The sequence below is a fragment of the Tachysurus vachellii genome, chromosome 17 (assembly GCF_030014155.1).
Source record: "Tachysurus vachellii isolate PV-2020 chromosome 17, HZAU_Pvac_v1, whole genome shotgun sequence".
Classification (NCBI taxonomy): Eukaryota; Metazoa; Chordata; class Actinopteri; order Siluriformes; family Bagridae; genus Tachysurus; species Tachysurus vachellii.
This window is the reverse complement of record NC_083476.1, coordinates 11,990,207-12,012,231: the sequence shown is the minus strand read 5'-3', so window position 1 is coordinate 12,012,231 and position 22,025 is coordinate 11,990,207. Positions and strand designations below refer to the sequence as shown.

Here is a 22,025-nt window from a genome sequence, read left to right as displayed (position 1 = left end):
CATAAAATTTGAACAAAATAGGATTTTTTTCCTCACTTCCATTTAAGGTGTGTCTACAGAATTATAATTCATTGAAGTATTGAGATGTTCTCTGAATGAGTTTCTTTTAATGGCTTAATTGAGAAGCATTCAACCCCTCAGTGTGTCTGGTCCTTTTGCAGCAATTACAGATGTGTCTCTTTGAGCTTTTTGATTTTGTCATTTTCTTTCACCCCTCAACACAAAGTTCTATACAAATACAATACAATACAAAACTCTGCCAAATCAGATGAAGAATGGTATTTGACAGCAATTTTCAAGTCATGCCACTTTACTCTGGGTTTTAATCACTCCAAAACACAATCTTTAATTTTTCAAGGCATTTCTCTGTAGTTTTGTTGTGTTCCTTGTTCGACATATTGTGTACGAACTACTTATGAATCCTTATCAGTTTAGACTTAGAACACTTTACTTATTTTTTTTATTTTATTTTCTTTCTTTAGAGAAATAATAATGTAATACACTAAGTGGTTTAGTAATATGTTGAAATTTGATGTTGTAATAGAGCAAAAAGTGAAATAATCAGGTGAGTGGGGTTGAATACTTCACTGATTCATCCACATTGTTGTGAGTTAGAGATATCTTATTATACACAGTGTTTACTTGAACACATAATGTAAACAGTGTACTTTGGTTTTATTGTGGAAGAGAACACTGCACAATATGCTGAGGGAAAGATCAGAGGAGTGCGCTGTAGTGTGACAATATTTGGTCAGGACCTTTGTAAGGTCCCTAAACTCTACTTGAAGACCCAAAACAGTATCGGGGTCACAGGATCTTTTGGTGGTCCCTGATACTCAATACTCAAAAGACCCAAATTCCATTTGGTGGTGCCAAGATCACAAGTCAATGTATTTCATAAAGACCTTTTGGAAGTCCAGCATGCCTGTTGGAGGTTACAAATTTCTAATGGAGAATACATAATCCATAAGTCTGACTGGTGAACCAAAACACAGTAACTTAATAGACAAAGGCTCATTCCCAAACCCCGTTCTCTAAACTCTTTTGAAGAACACAAATGCTCTTTTGAAGAATACAAACCCAGTTCCTGAAGTCCTGCTAGAGAATCGATAACCAGCTGCTGGCTTTGATTTCTCCAATTGGAGAAACCAACTTCAGTTCACAAAAACAATTAGAGCACCCATAACTGATCACAACCACAAACCAGTTCCCAAAGCACTGTTAGAGGATTCAAAGCCTGACCCCAAACGCTTCTGGAGGATCCACAACTCAGTCACAAAACCTGGTTCTAAACCCTGTAGGAGGTTCTTAAAGCTCTGTTAAAGGTTTCTAATATCTAGTCTTACGTCTCTATTATAGGTTCCAAATGCCTTGCCATAAAGCTCTATTGGATGTCTAGAAGCCCCTGTAATCCTCAGGGCCTTTGACAGTTGTGAAATCTAAAGATGGATGACTTCCGCAAACCTTCGTCAAGAGGTGGATAACCTCTATCTAACATTAAACAGCACCAGAGAAGATAAAGTGGCCCAGAATTTATGATTGAAATGTCACAGTAGATATGACAGGACACTTCACTTTTATAACTTTCATGAAAGCTCCTTTGATCAATTTTCACACTTGGTTACACTTGTGAATAACACAGTGTTTAAATATTAGATATGAGGCAAGTGATGTTTAGTGCTGAGATGTTTAGTGCTATTTGGCTATTATCTGTTACATGGTGCTATTTGAGACCTGTCATACAGGATCTAGAACTGTTGTATAATTGAAATGAACACAAACTTTATTACCCCAACTAACACCATATCTACAAGAGATTAAAAAAGTAAGTCGCTCTGGATAAGGGCATCTGCCAAATGCCGTAAATGTAAATATAGATCTGCAGTAGAAGACAGTGCTGTTTCAGTCCTTATTTCACTTTAACACTTTTTTGTTCTACATTATACTAAATCCAGTTAATAACTAGTAAATTGATATTCATATTGATGGCCATTAACTTTACATTGATTTACACCCTGGGCCGTAAATGAGACCATGGGGAGATTTTACTTATTGCTGCTGCCCTTCATGTGCTCACTGTTAGATAAAGTCACAGATGATATCAGCAAAAGTGCAGGGAGGCAATTTAGTTAGAGGGGTGGAAATCACCTTTCTCATATTTGTTATATTTATAGTTATCCCCCCTTTTGACTGTCACCAGACCTCAACACATGTCACCTATAAATAATGTCAGCTTGGACACTAATGTGTTCTGCGGGTGAAAAGTTCAGAAACAACTTCTATGACTATATATACATAACCAATTTATTAGTGTACATATTTAAAGAATGTTTCTGAAACACTCAGGGGTATGTGGAATTTATTTTACAGTCAAATGATCTGCAAACGTTTGGACTTTGGATTAGATTATCAGCATGCAAGTAAAATTGCATTCTGTTGCCATGTCCACTTTGCGGCGCACTTCGTGCTAGCTCGCACACACAGAGAGAGAGACACACAAACAGAGACACATACACGCACACAGAGACACATACACGCACACAGAGACACACACAGAGACACACACACAGACAGACACACAGAGACACAGACACACAAACTCAGAGACACACACAATCAGAGACACACACACAGATATACACACAGAGACACAGCACACAGAGACAGACACAGACACACACAGAGAGACACACAGACACAGACACAGAGACACACAACTTCAGTTTAATTGCAGCAGATTCTTTAAGCAGGTCAGGTTCATGCACCCCAGCAGGTTCATTCATGGCGCATGCGTACTTCACTTTTTGCCCGTCCATTCCTGCTGCTCCGGAGGCATGTTTGATCCTATCGGAAACCGTTTCCTGTAGTTTTATGCTGGAGACGATTTCTGATCATCTTACACTATTAAAGCAGCAACATATATATATATATTGTATCTATATATATATGATATATATGAGCTCCATATAACAAAGTTTGATAAGATAGGACAAGTCGATGGTTTTATAAAAGAGACATTTTATAAATTGTTAGCCTGTAGCCTGCTCCAGACAATAAACAACCAAAATACTAACTTTACTTTCAAGGTTTAATATAAACATTAGGAGTGAGTAAAGAATTATTTGGGCTGGAAATACAAAAGGATGTAAATACACAAGCATAGAATAAAAAAAAAGCTATAATAATTAAGCAGCTTGACCTGAAGAGTAAAGGCACCTGTCAATGAGACATAAATTGGGGTTATTTCATTTTAAATACGATTTTATTATTTGTGGATCTTCAGTCAAAAATATGTTAAAAAATAGTTTTAATTTATGGTTACAAACCATCGTGTGTATGTTAGCTATAAACAAATGAAATGTTTTATGTAAACAAACTTACATTTTTAGACGACTATTCACTCTATAAACGTGCGCGCGAGGTCAAGGCGCGGGTGACGTCACGGGCCAAATCCCAAACGTGCACACAAAGTGCCCTGTGCGCAGAAGGCATGGTCTCGTGCACTACATAGAGCACTCGTACAAGGATCAAGGAGATATTTTGGGACGTGACCGCTTTCTCTGTGCAGGGGAAACAATGAGAGGCGACGGTGCTCCGATTCCGGCCATTTGAATGGGCTGAGCTTGAGGTTAGGATCAGATGCGTGTGTAGAAAGTTTGATAGCAATAATTGTTACCATCATAACGATACTAATTCATTACAACATGAGTACAGTAGTCAGTGCCATATGAAGCTCTGTGTCTCATCGGGGTGTGTTTGCAACAAAACCGTCCAAGTTCAACTTTTGTGAAGCGGGTGAGTGTCCGGATTCTGGAAACAACACACTTGTGTTTACTGTTGCGCGAAATCTGATTAGTGTTGGACACCATGTAACATCCTGTTCACTGAATGACCAGCTAGTAGAAACCGTGCGCTTTGCATATTGGTGTCATTTGGAGCCCAGTGTTAGAGCAGATCAGGATCAGGAGCGCTCGGGTTGTTTGCTTTGCTTATCTGTGGGTTAACCGAGAAAACTTAACTCTCCCACGCATGCATTAGGAACAGCAATGAGCTCAAGCTCAAGTCCATGCCTGTGTTTTAACGTGTGTTTTAACGTGCATGCGTCTCTGTGAACTTCTCCACATGCACTAATTGTGCAAACAATGCATTCGACCAAGAACTTTTTTTTTTTTTTAAACATGTCTACTCTTGTGTATAGTTTTTGTCGGTGGAATGATCAGATTGTAGACACACAATTGCATGAAAACATTTTTTTCCAGGGAAGGTAAGTAATACAGGTCCCAAAAGTCTTTAGAAGTTGCTAGATGAAGTTGCTAGGGATGTGGTAGCTACGTCGGACTACTGACCAGAAGGTCATGGGTTCAAATCCGAGGACCACCAAGCTGCCACTGCTGGGCCCCTGAGCAAGGCCCTTCACCCTCAATTGCTCAGCTGTATAAACCCAAACAAATTGTAAGTCACTCTGGATTATGGTGTCTGCTAAATGCCAGAAATGTAGATGACATCAGTTATCCAATTAGCACTATTCGCTGATTATTTTGCACAGTGAGGGTGTGACATGAGTGGGGAAGATTTTCTGATGCTGCTTAAAATAGAATAGAGTTATCAGAGTAGACAATGATACTCGTGTTGAATATTTGGAATATCTCGCTTTGATTATTCAGTTTAATTCATATTTATTGACAATGGACATTGTCTCAAAGCAGCTTTACAGAACTTAAGAAACATAATACAAGACATTTAATATTATAGGAACATTAATATATTAAATATTAGACTTGTTTTTAAATGCGTTTGTATTTATCCAAATTGAGCAAGCCTGAGGTGACTGTGGTGAGGAAAAACACTCTTAGAGAGAAGAGGAAGAAAGCTTGAGAGGAACCAGACTCAAAAGGGAACCTCATCCTCATTTGGGTGACACTGGCGGGTGTGATTTATAAATATACAGTCCAACAATTGTGTATTGATTGGGATTGTTGTCCTCGAAAAGCACATGGAGTTGGCATCTCCTCTTAGAATCTCTGAATACCTCATGAAGCAGAGTCCATAATCTCTAGTGCCTCGGGATCCTCACAGTGTTGGCCTCTTCTAAATGAAAGTCCGAAACATTTATGAAACGGATCACAATTACTTCTTAAGATCACCTAGATACAAAAATTTAGTGGCTGGGAAACAGAGTTTATTATTGATTGGTTGTTGTGACTATTGGTGAGCAATGATTGGTTGTTGAGAAAAATGGCTGTCATTGATTCCTTATTAGGAGCAATGGTGATCACTGAATGGTCATTATCAAACAGTTGTGTTCAGTAATTGGTCATTGTCAGTGGTGGTCAGTGATTGATTGTTGGACTCAAACAAAGGTGATAAGTGAAGTGCAAGTGCAAAGTTGTGATTTGAGCTGAAGTGCTGTATAAAATGCAGTGCAGCTGTTAATGTCTATTTTATATAAAATATAAACTGTGTGTGTGTATATATGAATAGTTTATTACACTTCATTAAATTATGCCAACAGATCATCAGTGCTTACCTATTAACATGCTTAATGATATGCAGATTGTGTTTAGGTTTAGTTAATTGCAAAATATGCTACTAATTAGAATGTAAATAAATAATGAAACATGGCATGACTTGAAGAAATCCCAACAGCTCATTAAACCTAAGGGCACTAGTAGGAATTTTCAGCCCCTTCACATGTCAGAGTACAAGCTCTTCACTCCAAACCCTTTCCATTACCTAGAGCCCCTTTAACCTCATTGTTTACTCAGCAGATCTTTAAATCATTAGATTCTTGATGCCACAACATGATCACAAAACTTTCTTTATGTATCTAGGGGCAGTTTTGTAGACTGAACTTCTTCGGTTTTCTGCTTTTAAAACCTTTTTTTTTATCCTAACCTAATTGGTATCAATTTTAATGAAAAACACACAAACTATGTAAAAGTCCACACATTGTGAGTCAATGTAGAATTGTTTTAGAGAATGATGATGCTTCCTGTCGTTATATAACTTGCAATCATCTGGTACTATTAATCAGCTTCATCAAATGTTCATTTCTTTTGCTGTACTTGGTTTTTGGATGTTAGAATGCCAATAAACAAACTTGGAATTTATTTTTCAGACCTGTCTGGACTAGTTGGAATCTGCATGGACTAACATGAAAAGCCTTAAAGCAAAGTTCAGGAAGACTGATGTAAGTATGATGTACGTGTGTGTGTGTTGGTAATCCTGTCAACTTTATATTGTTAATTTAAAGCATTGTATCTTGACATCTGCTTGTCTTTTGAGTGGGTAATTGGATGAAATTAATGCTTTTGGTGGTCATTGATGATTTTTATGTTATTCTTGCACCTCTGAATAAAGAGCTATATTTGATATTTTTATATTAACAATAAACCAGAATACACAGAAATCTTGGAACAAATATTCTTTAGGAGTTCTTTGGATGAGAAAGTGTGAGGTATTGCGATGGAATTTTGGACATCAAACATGGGCAAAATGACCCATGATGCTGCAGCTCATAAACTAATTAAGAAAATGTATTTCAAGTAAGAATTCATGGAACTTCTATTTTTTGAGAGTATCAAAAGAAACCCTTTTTAAACTCTCAATAAACCCAGACACGCTTCAGACGCACAACGTTTTCTTTTCTGAAGACCTTTTTATGACTTCACCTCTACCTGATAAAGAGTGCTGACACTAGACAACAAAAATTATGGGCATTATTAGACTTGGGTAAACAAAATGAATCAACACCATCTGACCAATCAGAATCCAGAATTCACCGGCATTGTAGATAAAACATGATATTCAGCATGCACAGAATATCTGGGCTTTTGACAAATATGAGGGCGGTATTGTGTATTTGTGTGCGACTGTCCCATGTGGAATCGAGTCGTTTTGGACATATTTGAAAAAAGTATTCAGTTCCTGTTCATATCCCTAAAATCAGTTCTCTTGTTGAATGAAAGTTGAGTAAATATGCTGGAATGAAGCCTCACCGAACTGGAATATTCTAGTAATTTTGAGCTATAATATGATTATAATTGCCAATTATTCTGCTATGAAAATGTAATATGGACACCTAAATACATAAGAAAGAAAGAAAGACCCACTGTGAGTCTGACACTCATGTATCCCAATGGAGAGAGACTGTTTAAAACGATCTCTGTTTAAAACGAAATGTAGTGTATACCAGTTTCCTGCTACTTGAACATCTCAAGGTCTGTGTGTGTGTTACAGAGAGAGTGAGTTGTGCCTGGGAGTGTCTTTGCAACACTGGGAATTTTTTGCCTTCCAACAAAAGGGAGAAAAGCATTTGAAAGGAAGTGACTAGTTTCCACCGCAGGTGATTCAGCTGTTATTTCAGTGACCATAATGACGCATCATCACACACCACAGTGACTGCGGAGGAATTTGCCCGTCTCCAGTTTAAATGCATAATAATGTTGGTGTTGGCCTACCAGACCATTGCCGCTTAGGCTTGGTCATAATGTAAAGATTGTGGTGACGTTCTGTGTGTTTGATTTAACAAACCACAGCGTTCAATAAAAAAGTGAAGCCTGGATCAGAACGAGCCTCTGGTGTTAAAAGGGTGGCTTAGACATACCACTAGTAAAGATCCAAAGAAAAATTTACTCTCACTTTCAGATTCTGTTTAAGCCTGGCCAGCGATGTGGTGTCCTTCCTGGGAACACTGGGCATGAAATGGGAATGCACTCTGGATGGGATGCCAAACCATTGCAGGGCAACATGCAAACATTCTCATCCTCACCATGCCTCGGTTCACTTCCTGGCATGTTTGTAGGAGGTGGAAAGAAACCAGAAAACCCAGAAAACCTGCACAGGCACTGGGAGAACATGCTCAGAAACTCCAGACAGGCAGTAACCTGAGCTCAGGTTCGAATCAGGAACCATGGAGCTGTGAGGCAGGGCTGAACACGCACTCTCTCTTATACAACACTACTGAAGTCTGGATTCTGACGACAGCGCTGACAGCAGCGCAGGTTAATATTAAGGCACTTGAATTAATTTCTCATTAACAGGGCATTGTATTGTGGATGTTCCCTATAACCTAAGCTTAATTTGAACAGAGTGAAATTATATGGTGAGGGTTGCTTTACAGGTTATGCTGAATTTCCTGCCCCTGCCCATGTGTATACACTGTAGGATGATTGACATTTAAAAGTGTTCTGTGTGTGTGTGTGTGTGTGTGTGAAATTGTGCCCTGTGATGGGTTGTCACCTCATCTTGGGGTTCACCATCTTGTGCCCTGTGTCCCCTGGGATAGACTCCAGGTTCCCTGTGACCCCATGTAGGATAAGCGCTACCGAAAATGGACGGATGATATGTACAGAGATGTTTAACATTTTGGGACATCTCTAGTCTCAGAGCATTAACAATTATCTTTGAGCTGCTCTTATAGACAATTTATCATGAGCTTCTGATGAATCAGAATCTAGTAGTTAACAGTGCCTGTGATTTTTGTCATTTTACACATTGATCAGTATCAGAAGTATTAACTAAAATTATTAAGGCTGATTGAACAAGTAGAAAATCTCAGTCTTATTATAATAGAAACCAGCTGTTTTTAGGATTTCTTGTTGGTATTTTCCCTATAAAGAGCTCCGGTTATATCCCATGAGTATTACCTTTTCTTTTATTTGTTGTGAATTGCTCCAAACAGGCTTGGGTTCAACCGAGCAGCAGCTGGAATTAATATGGAAGCGTAACATGGTAAACCCTCCATGGATACACTGAACTAATTTATTTGAGCTCGGCGGTTAAAGGAGGCCGAGACGCTGAGACGCTGGAGGAAGCCTCTGTCTTTGATTTCTTTGAGTGTGCTGCCAGTTTAAAATCCTCATTCCTGCAGCATGCGGCTCAGGGCATGGTTTGGAAAAGGAACAGCTATGAAACCGAGAAAAAAAATATCCTCTGGGTTTTGTTCATGGAGGGTTTTGTTTAAGCTCAAAATTGTTGTGGAATTTCTTTTTTGGGCTAAACATTAGTTCTTCGGGCAAAATAGGAGATCAGTGAAGAAAGTAGAAATATTGAGAGCAGCCAGATGCCAAGTCGATCCTGTAATGCTGTTTTTTATACATATTAAATGCAGGTTACAGAATGTCTGTATTGTTACTACTACAGCTTTAAGAATGCTTTCATTACGTTGCTTGGCTCCGGTTCTGGTGGACCTCTTTCCAGCATCTTGGCCCCCTCATGGATTTATGCATTTAAACGAAAGCACTTTAAAAAGGTGTGGTGCAAAATGAAAGGGTAAAAGGGGGTGAAAATTGAAGGGAAAAATGCATTGTGAAACGTATGAACGTAGCAGCTCTGACTGCTGTAATCTGCATAGCTGCGGTTATAACATGAATGACGGGTTTATATCAACACACTCGTTCTGATAGCTTATCTTTTATATAGTAATATAAATAACGGCTCGTTCATTGGAACTCGTTTACGTAATACACACATTCAATATGTGCTTTTGTTTAACAAGGAAATGCGCATAGTCATTAACACAGGGAGGTTTTCTGTCAGCAGATTTATTTAAGGTTTGAGGAAAGAGTCTGGAGATAAGAGAGGATGAGGCTGGTGAGGAAAGTTTTGTTAATAGCTGCTATACTGGAATTAGGAACAGGAAGTAGAAACAGATACAGAAAAAAGAACAATGTATTGTTCACCTTTTCAAAATTTGTGATTCAACCTTTTTTTTTGTTTTTTAAGTTTTTTGTGCTTTTTTTTTAATGAAAATCTACTTGAATTGGCTAAATTGCAGACATAGGATTCTTCTTTGAATTTACACGTAAATTGTACAGTGAGTGTTGTCATTAAAAATCTGTGGAAAACCTGTGGTAGATTTGATTCATTTATGATTCCTCCTCATTATATAACATATTTAGCTTGATTTTGTGTTCATTCGATTATATGATCTATATTAAAATGTCTTGTTAACAAGTGAAAAGAAATACAGTAATATGGTGAGGTTTTCTGTTAGAGATTTTTTTGAACATTTAAGGAAAAGTTGGAAATAAGTGAAAGTGCGAGTCTGCTGAGGGAATGTTATGCTAAGCTGCTATAATTTAAGCAAGAACAGGAACTAACTTTTTTGCATTTTTAGCAATGTTAACTCTAAACAAATAAAAGTTGAATATCATATAAAATATAAACATGTTGGCAAACTATTATGGTATTTATGTGGTACAGCAATCAAGACTCTTTTGGTGCAGTAACTCTTACCATCATAAGTATCTTGTTGTGTTTTTTCTCTTAAATATTTCACAGTTTTTAACTGCAGAAGTGTTCATTTAATCCTCCGTCACAGCACTTGAACACAGTGAGTCGGATAAGAGAAACAGATCTCCTTTGTGACTTTCATAAAAGTATTTGCATCCTTTTGGTTATAAATCCTCAAAATGCAGCTATTATTATTATTATTATGTGCAGGAAGTAAAGTTTGAATGAAGTTGTGTTACGTTAACAAGATTAAACATATGTCAGATGAATTCTTATTCATTAACATCAAAACAATTGTTTGGTTTTGGTTAATTTATTCTAGCAAAGTAAATAAACACTAGTTCCAGATGTGCACCAAATAAAGCTTTATTGTGGTGCGTTCTAGCGGTGCATGAAACATTTGGTTTAGATCAATGAAAAGTTACAACAAAAAGGATTTATTTCAAAGGAAATTTCATGATTTTTGACTCAGTGTAGGAAAAAAAGTCAGCTTTAATCTGATTGATAGTCCTTCTATCAATAGATGACAAAAACCGAGAGGAAGTTTTCATGTCATACACCAGCAGTGATGCATCAATTGGAATTACGTCCGAGCTGATAGACAGTTACATGGTGATTGGCAGGAGCTGCAGCCAATCAGAACAGAAAGAGTGGGGAAAAATTGGATGTACTATGAGTGGGTGTGAGCGTTTTAGTTTTATTTAGAATGTTTATATATATTTCTTTTATTATTGATAGAAGGAATTTTAGGAATTTTTAAAAATATTTATTTAATATTTTTGCCTATATTAATTCCAGAGTGCTGCATCTCTGCTGTATTTCCTTAGGAGCTTCTCGCAGTTGCAACACTTTGATATTTATTTTTTTTGCCAACTCCAGTCATTCATTTATAAGTTGTGAGTCTTTTGAATATTTTTTCAGAGACATTAACTATTTAATATTTAATAATTCATGGAATAAGCCTACTTTTAAGAACTAGAAAATCCCTTGCTGAAAACCCTTGCAGCTTCCTCTCAGCCAAGTACTCATTTATTTATTAATGAGACTTTTAATTTGCTGAATTGTCCTGAAGAGGACGTTAACAAGGCAGACTGTGAGTAAACCTTCTCGCAGCTCAAAATAAATAAAAAGGTCACTTTGTGCCATGTTTCTTCAGGAGACTTCGACATTAATTAAGCCTGTTTCAGCTGTAGAGATCTGCTAGCTGGAATTATCCAAAACTTTTTTTTTGTTGTTATAGAATGAATATCATAGCATGCGATCACTTTGCATTGTAGTTCCAGATTTCACAATCGTGACATCTTTGTCGATTAGAATTTTCAGTAAAGTTGACAGAGCACATAAAAGTACAGGTTTGCGATTTGGCTTTCATCATTAATCAAAGCCAAGATCATCTTTCAAACAGGATTGACTGGTGGCCACGAAATGTATGCATGTATGCTTGTCTGTGTTTAAGTCGTGCCACACGAACGCCAGCACAAGGCACATAGGGGAAACTCTGAATTGTCCTTGAGAGTTGAATTTCCATGTGTTGTAGTTGTATCATTAGGAAAACATATTGGAACATTAATGGATCTGTAGTTGACGCTGAATTTGTTGAAATTGAATGCTGACTCATCTCTGATTTCAGTTATTATGCGGTTGGGATATGCAGCAAGTTGTTGAAATTCAAGCAGTTTAAGCACCAGAAAGAAATGATGCTATTTAGATATAATGTGTAATATTATATAAAGCTTACAGCTGCTATGGAAAATGAATAAAAATGATAATAAAATAATAATAATTATTAAAATAACACAATGGAAAATAAAATATTAAAATGAAATGATACGAATAAAATCTATTTATTTAATAATAATTAAATAATGATAAAAATCAAAAGCTAAATGCACCTGATACATTTCATTCATTTTGTTCATTTTATATTTTTTGTAGTATTTATTATTGATCTTTTTTGAGTTAATTAGGAGAAAGCTCACTTGACCTGATCGAACCTGATGTCTTAATTCTGACTTCCCAACATGGAGATACAACCTTGAAGACTTGAACACAGTTAACAAGATGATTTTATGATAATACATGAGGTGCATCAACAATTTAATATTAGTCAGCTTACATGGAGTAGAAGAGTAGGTCTAATTTCACTTCAGAAACTTATTTCTATACAGCTATAAATGAAGGATGTTTCTACGGTGCTGACTGTGTATTGAATTGGTGTATTTCCCCTCATCGAGCACTGAGTATTTTTTTTTTTTACACATAGCCTGCGTTTGATGCTACTAATGTCCTGAGATTGATGTGGAGATGCTCAGGATTCTGTAGTTCCTCTTCTTGATCAATTCAGAGAACTGCTTCACTTTGATCATTAACCAGGAATCACGTCTAGATTGCTGTTGTTTCATGCAGTCTGTTTATTAGCGTGTTAGCATAGGTTAGCCTTACGTCACATAATAACTGCTAGCGAATGTTGACATCGGTCATATTTTGTAGATGTGAATACAAGAGCTCAGTATCAGGAGACTTCACTAACAGTCAGAGAGATTATCTCTGTTGGGGAATTTGGATCTTGGATCTAGCCAGTTGTTAATCTGATCTTGCTAATTGGCTAGTGGATAACAGGGTGTATTGAGTAATGTGTATTTTTGTATTTAAAAGTGATTTCTGTTCAGTTTAGGCATGTGACATTTGTCTGTTCTCTGAAAGGTTTTAGTGAACATCAGCGTTGACCTTAAACTACAAGGTTCTTAGAACTAAAGTTTGATACTTGAAAATTATGTTTGATAGGATTGTAAGACTAGAAATATTCTGAAATAAACATTCATTCATTTTTTTTTGTGTTGTCACGACTGATCATTTTGAATCATTTTGAAGTACTCATGTTTCTTTCTATCCTGAGTCAGAATCGCATAAAGGAAGGGAGCATTGTAGGAAACCAAAAGCGTGCAAAAGTGCACGTCATCACCAGACAAGTGACAAAAAAACACAAAGGATGACATTTAAACATCCGCAGGCTCGTCCTGTACTTACAGAATAACAAAATGACATTAGAGATCTATTTGGAAAGGAAATGGAGCAAGCATTTGTTGACAAAGAGAATTTAACATTTTAGTTGTCTTATTTTTAAACCTTTCTTAAAAAAAAGTTTTTTCCATAAATCTCTGAAATTATTCTTTTCAGAATGTGACTGCAGATTCCAAAGGGTGCACAAACTTTCTCACAGCCCTCTATCGTATTTCATGTGCATGTAAAATGTAGCATCCTGAGCGAATGTTTGGTTTGGAATACGAGCCGTGTTGACTCTGCTGCACTCGACCTCCTGCGTGGATCACGAATAAGATGTGTTGACATCTCTGAAAGGACGCCTGAGATCCTCGCTTCCAGTGCAGGACGTCTGGTTTTACGTGCAGATGACACATAAAAGATTCCAGCACTTGTTATGATTCTGTATTAACAAATCCAGCAATGCCTGAATGAACAGTATACAAGACAGACATGAAAAGCAGCAGAACTTAATCAGTTCAGGGAGTCGGCCATGATAAGAGCTGTCTGTTTGCTCCCACAATGCACTGCAAAAACCTGGCCGCTTTAGTGGTCACTAATGCCCCCTTTCCACCAGAAAGAACCGGGAGCTGGTTCAGAGAGCTGGTTCCAAATTGGTTCCACTGGCGAGTCTTCTAAAAACCGTGGGCTTTCCATGGGCTAGAGAGCCATCACAGTGCCGAGTCTTACGTCACTGTATACAACATTATACAGCAACGTTAGCACAGCAGCGGCAAACACAGCATCAACGATGGCGGATGTGGCTTTATTGTTAATGCTCATGGCTTTGCGAACCTACATTGGCATCCAAACGCGGCGAATCCTGATTTTAAAATGATTTAAAAATGGCGCTAACAACGTTCTCTTTTGTCTTGTTGGTCACAGTAGCCCCGCCCCCGGCCCCTGACGCAGGCGGTTCTTAAGTTTAGACCAGCAATGTTTTAGTGCTACTTAAGAACCACTTTTCCTGGTTCAGAGCCGGTGCTTTGGGTGTCAAAAAAGAAAGAACTGATTTTAAATTAGGCTCTGGCTCCGAACCAGCACTCAAACTGCCTTGGTGGAAAAGGGGCATTTGTTCCCTTACTGGAAATGACGACATAGCTCGGTATGGTTCTAGCCCTCAAATAATTATTTACATCCTACATTAGCCATTTTTATCTTTATTTGACATTCTATATATACGGTTTGTTTGAGTCGAATGCTTTTTTAAAACTCCACTCACTTGCCTACGATCCTGATTGCAATACAAGGACAGAACCACAAATTTATATGATGTAGAAAACATAAATATTTTATATGTTGTGGTGATGAAGAAATTATAGAAAGAAATTATAACCTCACCAGTAATTCTGGAAGTCTTCAGTAAACTGACTCACCACCTAGGAGGATGATTGAGACACACCCAAGTTTTAGATGCTTCTAATATTAATGGGTCTGTCAGATACTCTAATGAGCACTTTTGATTGACGAGCAACAAAATACATCGTCAAAGAATCGAGATTCATCCAACCACCCAAATATACAGTTACAAAGTAGTTCTGTTTGCTAGGGTGGTTTAGCAGCGTAGATAAGATGTTGCTAATGTGGCTAACTTTCAATTTCTAGGTTAATTTTGCTTTTTGTCTCGTCTCGTACTAGGTCCATTTCTGCTTGATTTGCTTTTGTTTATTCTGTTGTTCAGATTAGGAGAAAAAATAAAATGCAAGGCTTGTATCTCATTGACCATTGAGAAAAATCATGAGTCATGTAATTGATGAGGGAGGAGCTTCACCCTACCTCAGCTCCGCCCACTTTCCATCGCCAAGGGAGAACTTGTGTTCATGTAGACCTTGGAATGTTGTCACAGCTGACAAGCATTCATTATGTTTCACATGAATGACTCTGGCATTCGTGTTTTAAAGCGAAATACACGATCACATGTTACAGCGAGCACTTTGGTTCCTTCAGTGGGTGTATTTTTTTTTTTTATTTTTATTTTTATTTTTTTTGGTGTGTCAACATTGTGTCAGGGATTTGCCGGGAATGCCACCATTACTGCTTGAGCTCTTTAACTACGTCTTTTAAACCTAACAGTTGACAGACGGCTGAATATAAACCTAGGGTCATTAAACCCTGTCATATTAATTAGGATGTTTTTTCCCTTCCTGAACCTCCTGGCCTGTGCCCTGGGAATGTCGGATCGTTTCCAGCCTCTCATCCGAGTGCACGTCTCTTCTCATTTGGAATGCAGTCAAGCTGAAAGCAATTAATTAGGGTCCATGCTTTAAAACACGTGAGACACTGTTCAGTTCCTCTTCTTGGAATCTGTGAATTCTTTTCAAGTCCTGACTTCATTCTTTTTAATGGATTTTTCTATCATTAGTGAAATATAAAGGAGTTCCTCCAGAAATTTTGAGAACATTTCCTCTGACTATTACAATGCACTGACACTGGAGACTCCTTCCATAAAGGCTAAATAAATCAAACGTCACCATATCAGTGTTTTTATGGAGTGTCCCAATGACTATATTCATTACCATAAAGCTGTGATTGGCAGCTGCATTACTGTCAGAGCTGCTGGGCTAAAACCCCAACCAAAACTTAATCAGAATTCAGCAGAGGTGCACTTTAAGCTGGCTATAAGATCTCCCCTCACACTCTGCGCTCAGCAGTCCAATGTGATGCTAATCCTCTTCATCCGTTGTCCTGGATTGACGCCATTTACTGAGCTGACCTTAAAGAGGGCAAAGCTTTGAGAGTGTCTGTGCTCTTACTCCCGTGATGAGGGCATCAGAAATAGTAACGTTCTTATTGACCGGACCAGGTGTGACTAAATTGGTATAAAGACCTGGCAGCTTGGAAATGTATTTCTGTAAATAGCATCAACAGTTACAGTTCATGAAGAATACTTATACCTTTATGTAAGAAAGCGAATCAGCCAAATGTTGCCTGCCTTATTAGGATGTGAGGTAAAGATACAGTTAACAAAATAATGAATGGAATTACATAGAAAATGAGCAGGTGTATATATAGAACCTTTAACTGCATTAGCATATTTGGTCAATTGTTTGTTTAAACAAGCAAGCAAACAAAAATCTGTTTAAAAAATTGTCTTTTTGCCTTTTATACATTATATCTTTTGGAATTGTTGTTTTAGTAAAAGTGACTGAAAGTTAAATGTCATTGATGAATGGAAATTGGTAGACATCAATAAGCATGATTCCTATTGCTAAGTGGTGGTTGCTAGCTTTTGTTTGCTATTAGTCACATGTTTGGTTTAGCTATTCATTTGGGAGCGGTGTTCTTGTTGTTAGTATGGTTTATATGAGGAGGCACAACTGTTAAAGCTGCTAACATCTCTCAAAGTAAATACCCACCAATTAGTACTATGCACAAAGTTATGTTAATCGCTGACCACTTGTTTGCAGTCATCATTAATCACAGCACCATGTTTGCGCAAACCACTCATTTGCAAAACAAATAATAAAAATTATGAACGCAATTTCTCATGTACTCTTAAACGCCTGCAGATGTTCCTTCCAGTGGTGCTCATTAGAACGTAGCATCTGGTGGTCGTCTTATGCAGAAAGTCTGGCGTGGGGATCATATGTGCACAGCTGGACAAGCCTAGCTAATTAATTCTAGAACCTGGAGTCCAAGCCTCTGGCTAACAATAAGAATGAAGCAGATCAGAAGAGCTCTGAGGGGACAGACGGTCTGTACTAATGTGCAGTTCAAGGTTAGGTTGCAGCTTGTAATCCTTACCTACAAATGGTGAAAACAGCAAAAACGCCTTATTGCCTTGAACCTTATCATTGTTGGTATGGTTTAGTCAACTGCCAGCTTGTCCTCTGTTTACAGAGTGAAATGAAATCCCCTCTCTCTACTCTTAAAAAAGTTTTCATAAATATAATCTTTAACCAAGCACTGTAAATCTATAACATTGACCGCCCCAGTCACTGTTTTGAGAAAATAATCATTAACATTAGAGCTATCGCTAATATTAGCTAGCTAGCTTGTTGCTAAGCTACTCATTAGTGCATGCTGCTGTTGCTGAATTCTTCGAAATGTTGCACGAACTTTAAGGTTTATTAGTAGAAGAACTTTACCAGTAGGCCTGAACATGCATACAGGAGCTTTTGTTAGCGACAAAGCCAAAAGACAGACTTACAGTACAGGAAAGCATGATGTTTGCTTCCACGTACCATGTAGAACATATGGAGGTGGGACATGATGGTAAAATGGGGAAACTTGCAAGTTAGTGCTTACCAACTGCAGCATAACACCATAGCTCATGTAACATGACCCTAGCGTGTGTAACACAGAACCCTAAATGTTGCTGGTTCATTTTCTAAAACGATCGTCAAAGTTCTTCCTCTGCACCAATCATGGGACACGTGAATGAACACATTGACTTGCTCTACAACCTAGAAGGTTTTATAGGTGTCTATCTGGTGAAGCTTTTAAAGGATCTACAACAGAGCTTTCAATAAACTTGACGCTTTCTGATGAGCAAAACTAAGAAGCCCCAACTAATCAGTGAATACTTAATACTGCAGCACCGTGTGGAACTTTATATTGTGTTTTAATGGAACTGAAATAGAAATGCTCATTTTACTAAATGTGACAAAGTGAAAGACCATCATTGAATGGAGCCTGGTAGACAGACACCAGTGAGCTGGATTCCATGTGCATCATAAGTGGTGGCTACAGGCTGTAGTTTGTTGTTAGCCACGTAGCTTGTTTGGTTTAGTCATACATGTAGACGCTTACAAATCGGGAACCTTGTTTGATACAGCCTTTAATCAGAGGGGTCATTTTCTCAAAGCGGTTTGAATATACAAATACACACAATACATTCTTGAAAATGAGTTCATCCTCTTGAGAGCCTTTTACAAACTAGTGTGAATGATTAGGTCTCTATACAGTAAGTACTTCCACAGCGTATATATATAAATATACAGCTAAGAACCTTCGGGCAACCTCTGAGGAACTCTTGGATTTTCCCATTCACAGAGGAAACCATAAGAACCAAAAAAGTGTTCAAATAATTCAAATACAAAGAATTCACATTGTATTTGTCACATACACAGCCATACAAAAAGGATACTGTGCATTTCACTAAAAGCTTAATAAAAACTGCCAGATAAAAAATTGCAATCGATTTATCTGTACAAGCATGAATTCAAGCCAAGACAGTTAACTGTTTAGCGCATACCAGGTTCTAGGTATAAAGAAGACACTATTTTGGATTATATATGAAATAATATGCCCCCCACCCCCACAAACACACAACACAACACAAAAAGTTATTTAATGGTTCATTGGGTAAATAAGGGAATATAAAGCTCTTATATCAAATTCTTAATATAGAATACACAATTTGGAGTTTGGAAAATTTGGAAAATATTTAGGAGACATTTGCAGTAGTATTCGGTGAGATCTTAAAAACTCAAACAAGGATTAAACTAATTGATTTTATGCATGCAGTTTTAGGGAAAAAATTGACATTTATTTTGAAAGCCTTCATGCAAAATGCATTCTTTTGATTTATTTCGTCTTAAATCGAAAAGAATGCAAACACATACTATTCATGAGTTCTCAGACTCCCTGACTCCTACACCCTCCCGATGAGACACACTTCATGCTCTGGTTTTAGTGCTGCTGTATGAATCACCGTCTCCAAACTCCTCAGCACAGGTTTTTGGGAAGTTTGGACATGTTAAAGAGTTTCGCACCGTGCCTCCTTCGTGACGCATGACGCATTCAGACGCCAGACACCAATTTAGGAAATCCATTTGATTGCTCATACGTGATGTCATACTCCCTAACTGTGCCTTCCTGGCCCTCATAAATATCAAAATGTCATTGCTCTTGCTTTTTATGGAGCAGATGAACCCCTCACTGTGGATTTCCTGCTAGAGAATTAAATAAAACATTCGGTGCATGACAGTGTATTTTGTTCATCTTATAGCACAGTCACTAGCTAACTTTTTATTTATTACAAAAATGAACAACAATTTTTAAATATTTATAGTTGCATTTAATTTTTGGAACCCCTGTGATGCACTTTAGTTCCAGTTATTGTGTTATACTAGCTGTAAACATTTCCTCTTTTTTTCGTTCTCCTGTTTTTAAAAGCAAAAAAAAAACAATGTTTATGGTGTTAATGAAAAACCACAAAACTTGCTGCTGGTCTGAAATATCTGGATTGCTTAAGCCCTAGACCTGTGGCTCTCAAAATGGGGTCAAAGGAGTTTGTCAAAGATTTGTTTAGTTTTGTTATATTGGTTAAAAACCACAATTTACAAATACTAAATTGTGTTTAGGGGTCCAATCATCAAAGCTGGAATGCTTTTGCCATTAGGAAACTTCATCATTATCAAAACGATGATGCGGACAAAACAATAAATGCTAAAAAAGATTTTTTACATTTTTAAATTTAAAAAGTCCTTTGCAAACCATAAGTCTTAGAAGCATTAACAACACTTTCTCTCCTTACTCGGGCAAGCTAGGTCTATCTGATCGGCCCAGTTGTGGCACTTTTAAACCTCAATTTTTTTTACGTTTTCCCAAACAAAAAAGCCTTAAAGAACTATTAAGCTCCACCCACTTAGAATTTAATGCGAATTTGCGTAAAACCTTCCCTTGCAAACTTCACTTGTTGGCCTGTCTTCACAAATTTAGTGTCAAACTTCTCAATCAATTCTAACTCTATTTACTGAAAACACGAATGGGTTATTGAGAAGAAATTTCAAAGAATATATGGTGTCTAGGGCGCGGCCATAAAAAGTGGAGGAACTAGTTCGTATAGCTGTTTCTCATGAACCGTAAATCCAACTGAGCTGAAATTTGGTGTGGTTCATCTATGTACTTATATTTAAGTGGACTTTTTGATTATGACCTAATTATCTAAAAAGCATGGTCACCATCAGCCAATCAGATTTCAGACAGTGTGTGATATTGTTAATTGTAAGCGATCAACATGAAACTTGAATGTTCACTTCAGTTAGTGTCTCGCTAGTAACGAAATCTCACTCAATTTGGCCCCAAAGTGTTTAGTTTTTATAATTTTTCACTAAAGCTAGCATATGTCTAGGGAAGTATGGTGTAGTAATAAATGTCTTCATTAGCTTGATCTATTTGAGGGCTATTACCCTCTAGTCAAATGCTTGATAATTTGCCTAATATGCAAACTTACTATTAGTAACTAGATCGAAAAACCAGACAAACCAGCCCGTCTTCGCAAACGTCATGGCAAACTACATGGGAGAGTGTGGCACTCACAACAGTTTATTTAAATTTAATAAGTATAATTCAGAAACTCAAAAGCAGACATGTTCATGAATAGTGTTCAATTCACTCTAATGACAAGTTGACACTATTTAATAAAAGATAAATTAAATAAAATTGGGTTCCATACGAGAAAATCGACTAGGCCACACACTGAAACTGAAACTTGTAGTTGCTCAGTAGGCTAGCCAATAAATGTATGATTTGTTTACCCTTCAATGAGTCTGTAATTTGGCTTTCAACTAAAATGTCACTTTTAGCTCTGGAATAAAACAGGAACTGTGTTGGTCTCATTCAACAGAATGCTGTGTCTACATCGCCTCTGACAGTCTCTCAGTGTGATCATTGTGCAGTTCCAGTCTATTACATAGCCTTAATTACAAATAGAAAGTAACTGGACATATTTTGGCCATATGTTTGTGGACACCAAACCAAAACACTCATAAGTAGGTCTTCCACAAATTGTTGCCACACAGATTGACATGTAAATTTTGTATTTCTAGAAAAGCCTGGAAGATTTGGCACATCATGTGTGGGAGGAACATTTTCATAACTTTCTTGTTTGATTGATAAATGAGGCCCAGTGTTTATATGTGCAGCATTTAGTCTCTCAGTCAGGTCAGGTTTTGTGCCTGCTGTTTAATCCAGGTTTCTCTCGACATTGTTGCCCAGCCTTATGTATACTGTACTTGGTCACAAATCCCCACAGCTACAGTCCAAAATCTACTGGAACACCTTCTCAAAAATAATAATAATAATAATGCCCATGGTTTTGTAACATAGTATTCAATACTCAAGTGTTTTTGGCAATATAGTGTATATATTTCTTCAGTCTTTGCCAGTAGGTTTAAATGCATTAACTATGCAGTCATAATGTGTTTAGAGTAGCAGAAAATAAAATTATTTTGTCTACTGTGGAATTTCCAGTGAAATCAAACTATTTTCCAGTCTATTATTAGAACTGAGAAGGCTATTTCTGTTAAAATGAGCTCTTTGGACCAGTCCAGGTCTCCATAAGAATGCAAGACATGGCCTAATTCTTGCCAAGGGGGAAAAAACATCTATTTTTAGCACTTCATTCTTTTGCCTTTACAGGCATAAGCTCGTGATTTGCTCGATTGTGACCCACACGCTCTCTGAGGCTGCACCACATCTCCTGTAAACTGATCCTCATCAATCTTCAGCATGGCGCTGTGGAACATCTCCCAAGAGCTCTCCAGCTTAGCCAGAATGTCTGTAGAGGCTGTTAGGGGATGGTGTTTTGGGGGAGAACAGACACATTCCAGCACAAAATGTTCTTGGGTTGCGTTTAGGAGGGTCAGAATGCTGGGATGTGGTGATGGATATTTAATTCTGGATGAAGTTGTCCAGAAAATCCAGCTTTCTAACACATGTATGTGGATTCTTGGTTAGTTAGCATTTGTTTGTTAGTCATTATGCCTGCTAATGCTAATAATTGGCACTGTATTGCTAATTAT

The 22,025-nt window shown here is 37.5% G+C and overlaps 1 protein-coding gene across 1 annotated transcript in view; it reads left to right on the top strand.

Moving 5' to 3' along the window:
* The first annotated feature begins 3,483 nt into the window (after window positions 1–3,483).
* rai14 (retinoic acid induced 14) overlaps window positions 3,484–22,025 on the top strand; it is a 61,216-nt gene continuing 42,674 nt past the window's right edge. Inside the window, exons 1-2 of the mRNA XM_060890541.1 lie at window positions 3,484–3,795; window positions 6,119–6,190. Coding sequence (XP_060746524.1) covers window positions 6,155–6,190 — 36 coding nt within the window. The 5' untranslated portion in view covers window positions 3,484–3,795; window positions 6,119–6,154. The remainder of the gene's footprint in view (window positions 3,796–6,118; window positions 6,191–22,025) is intronic.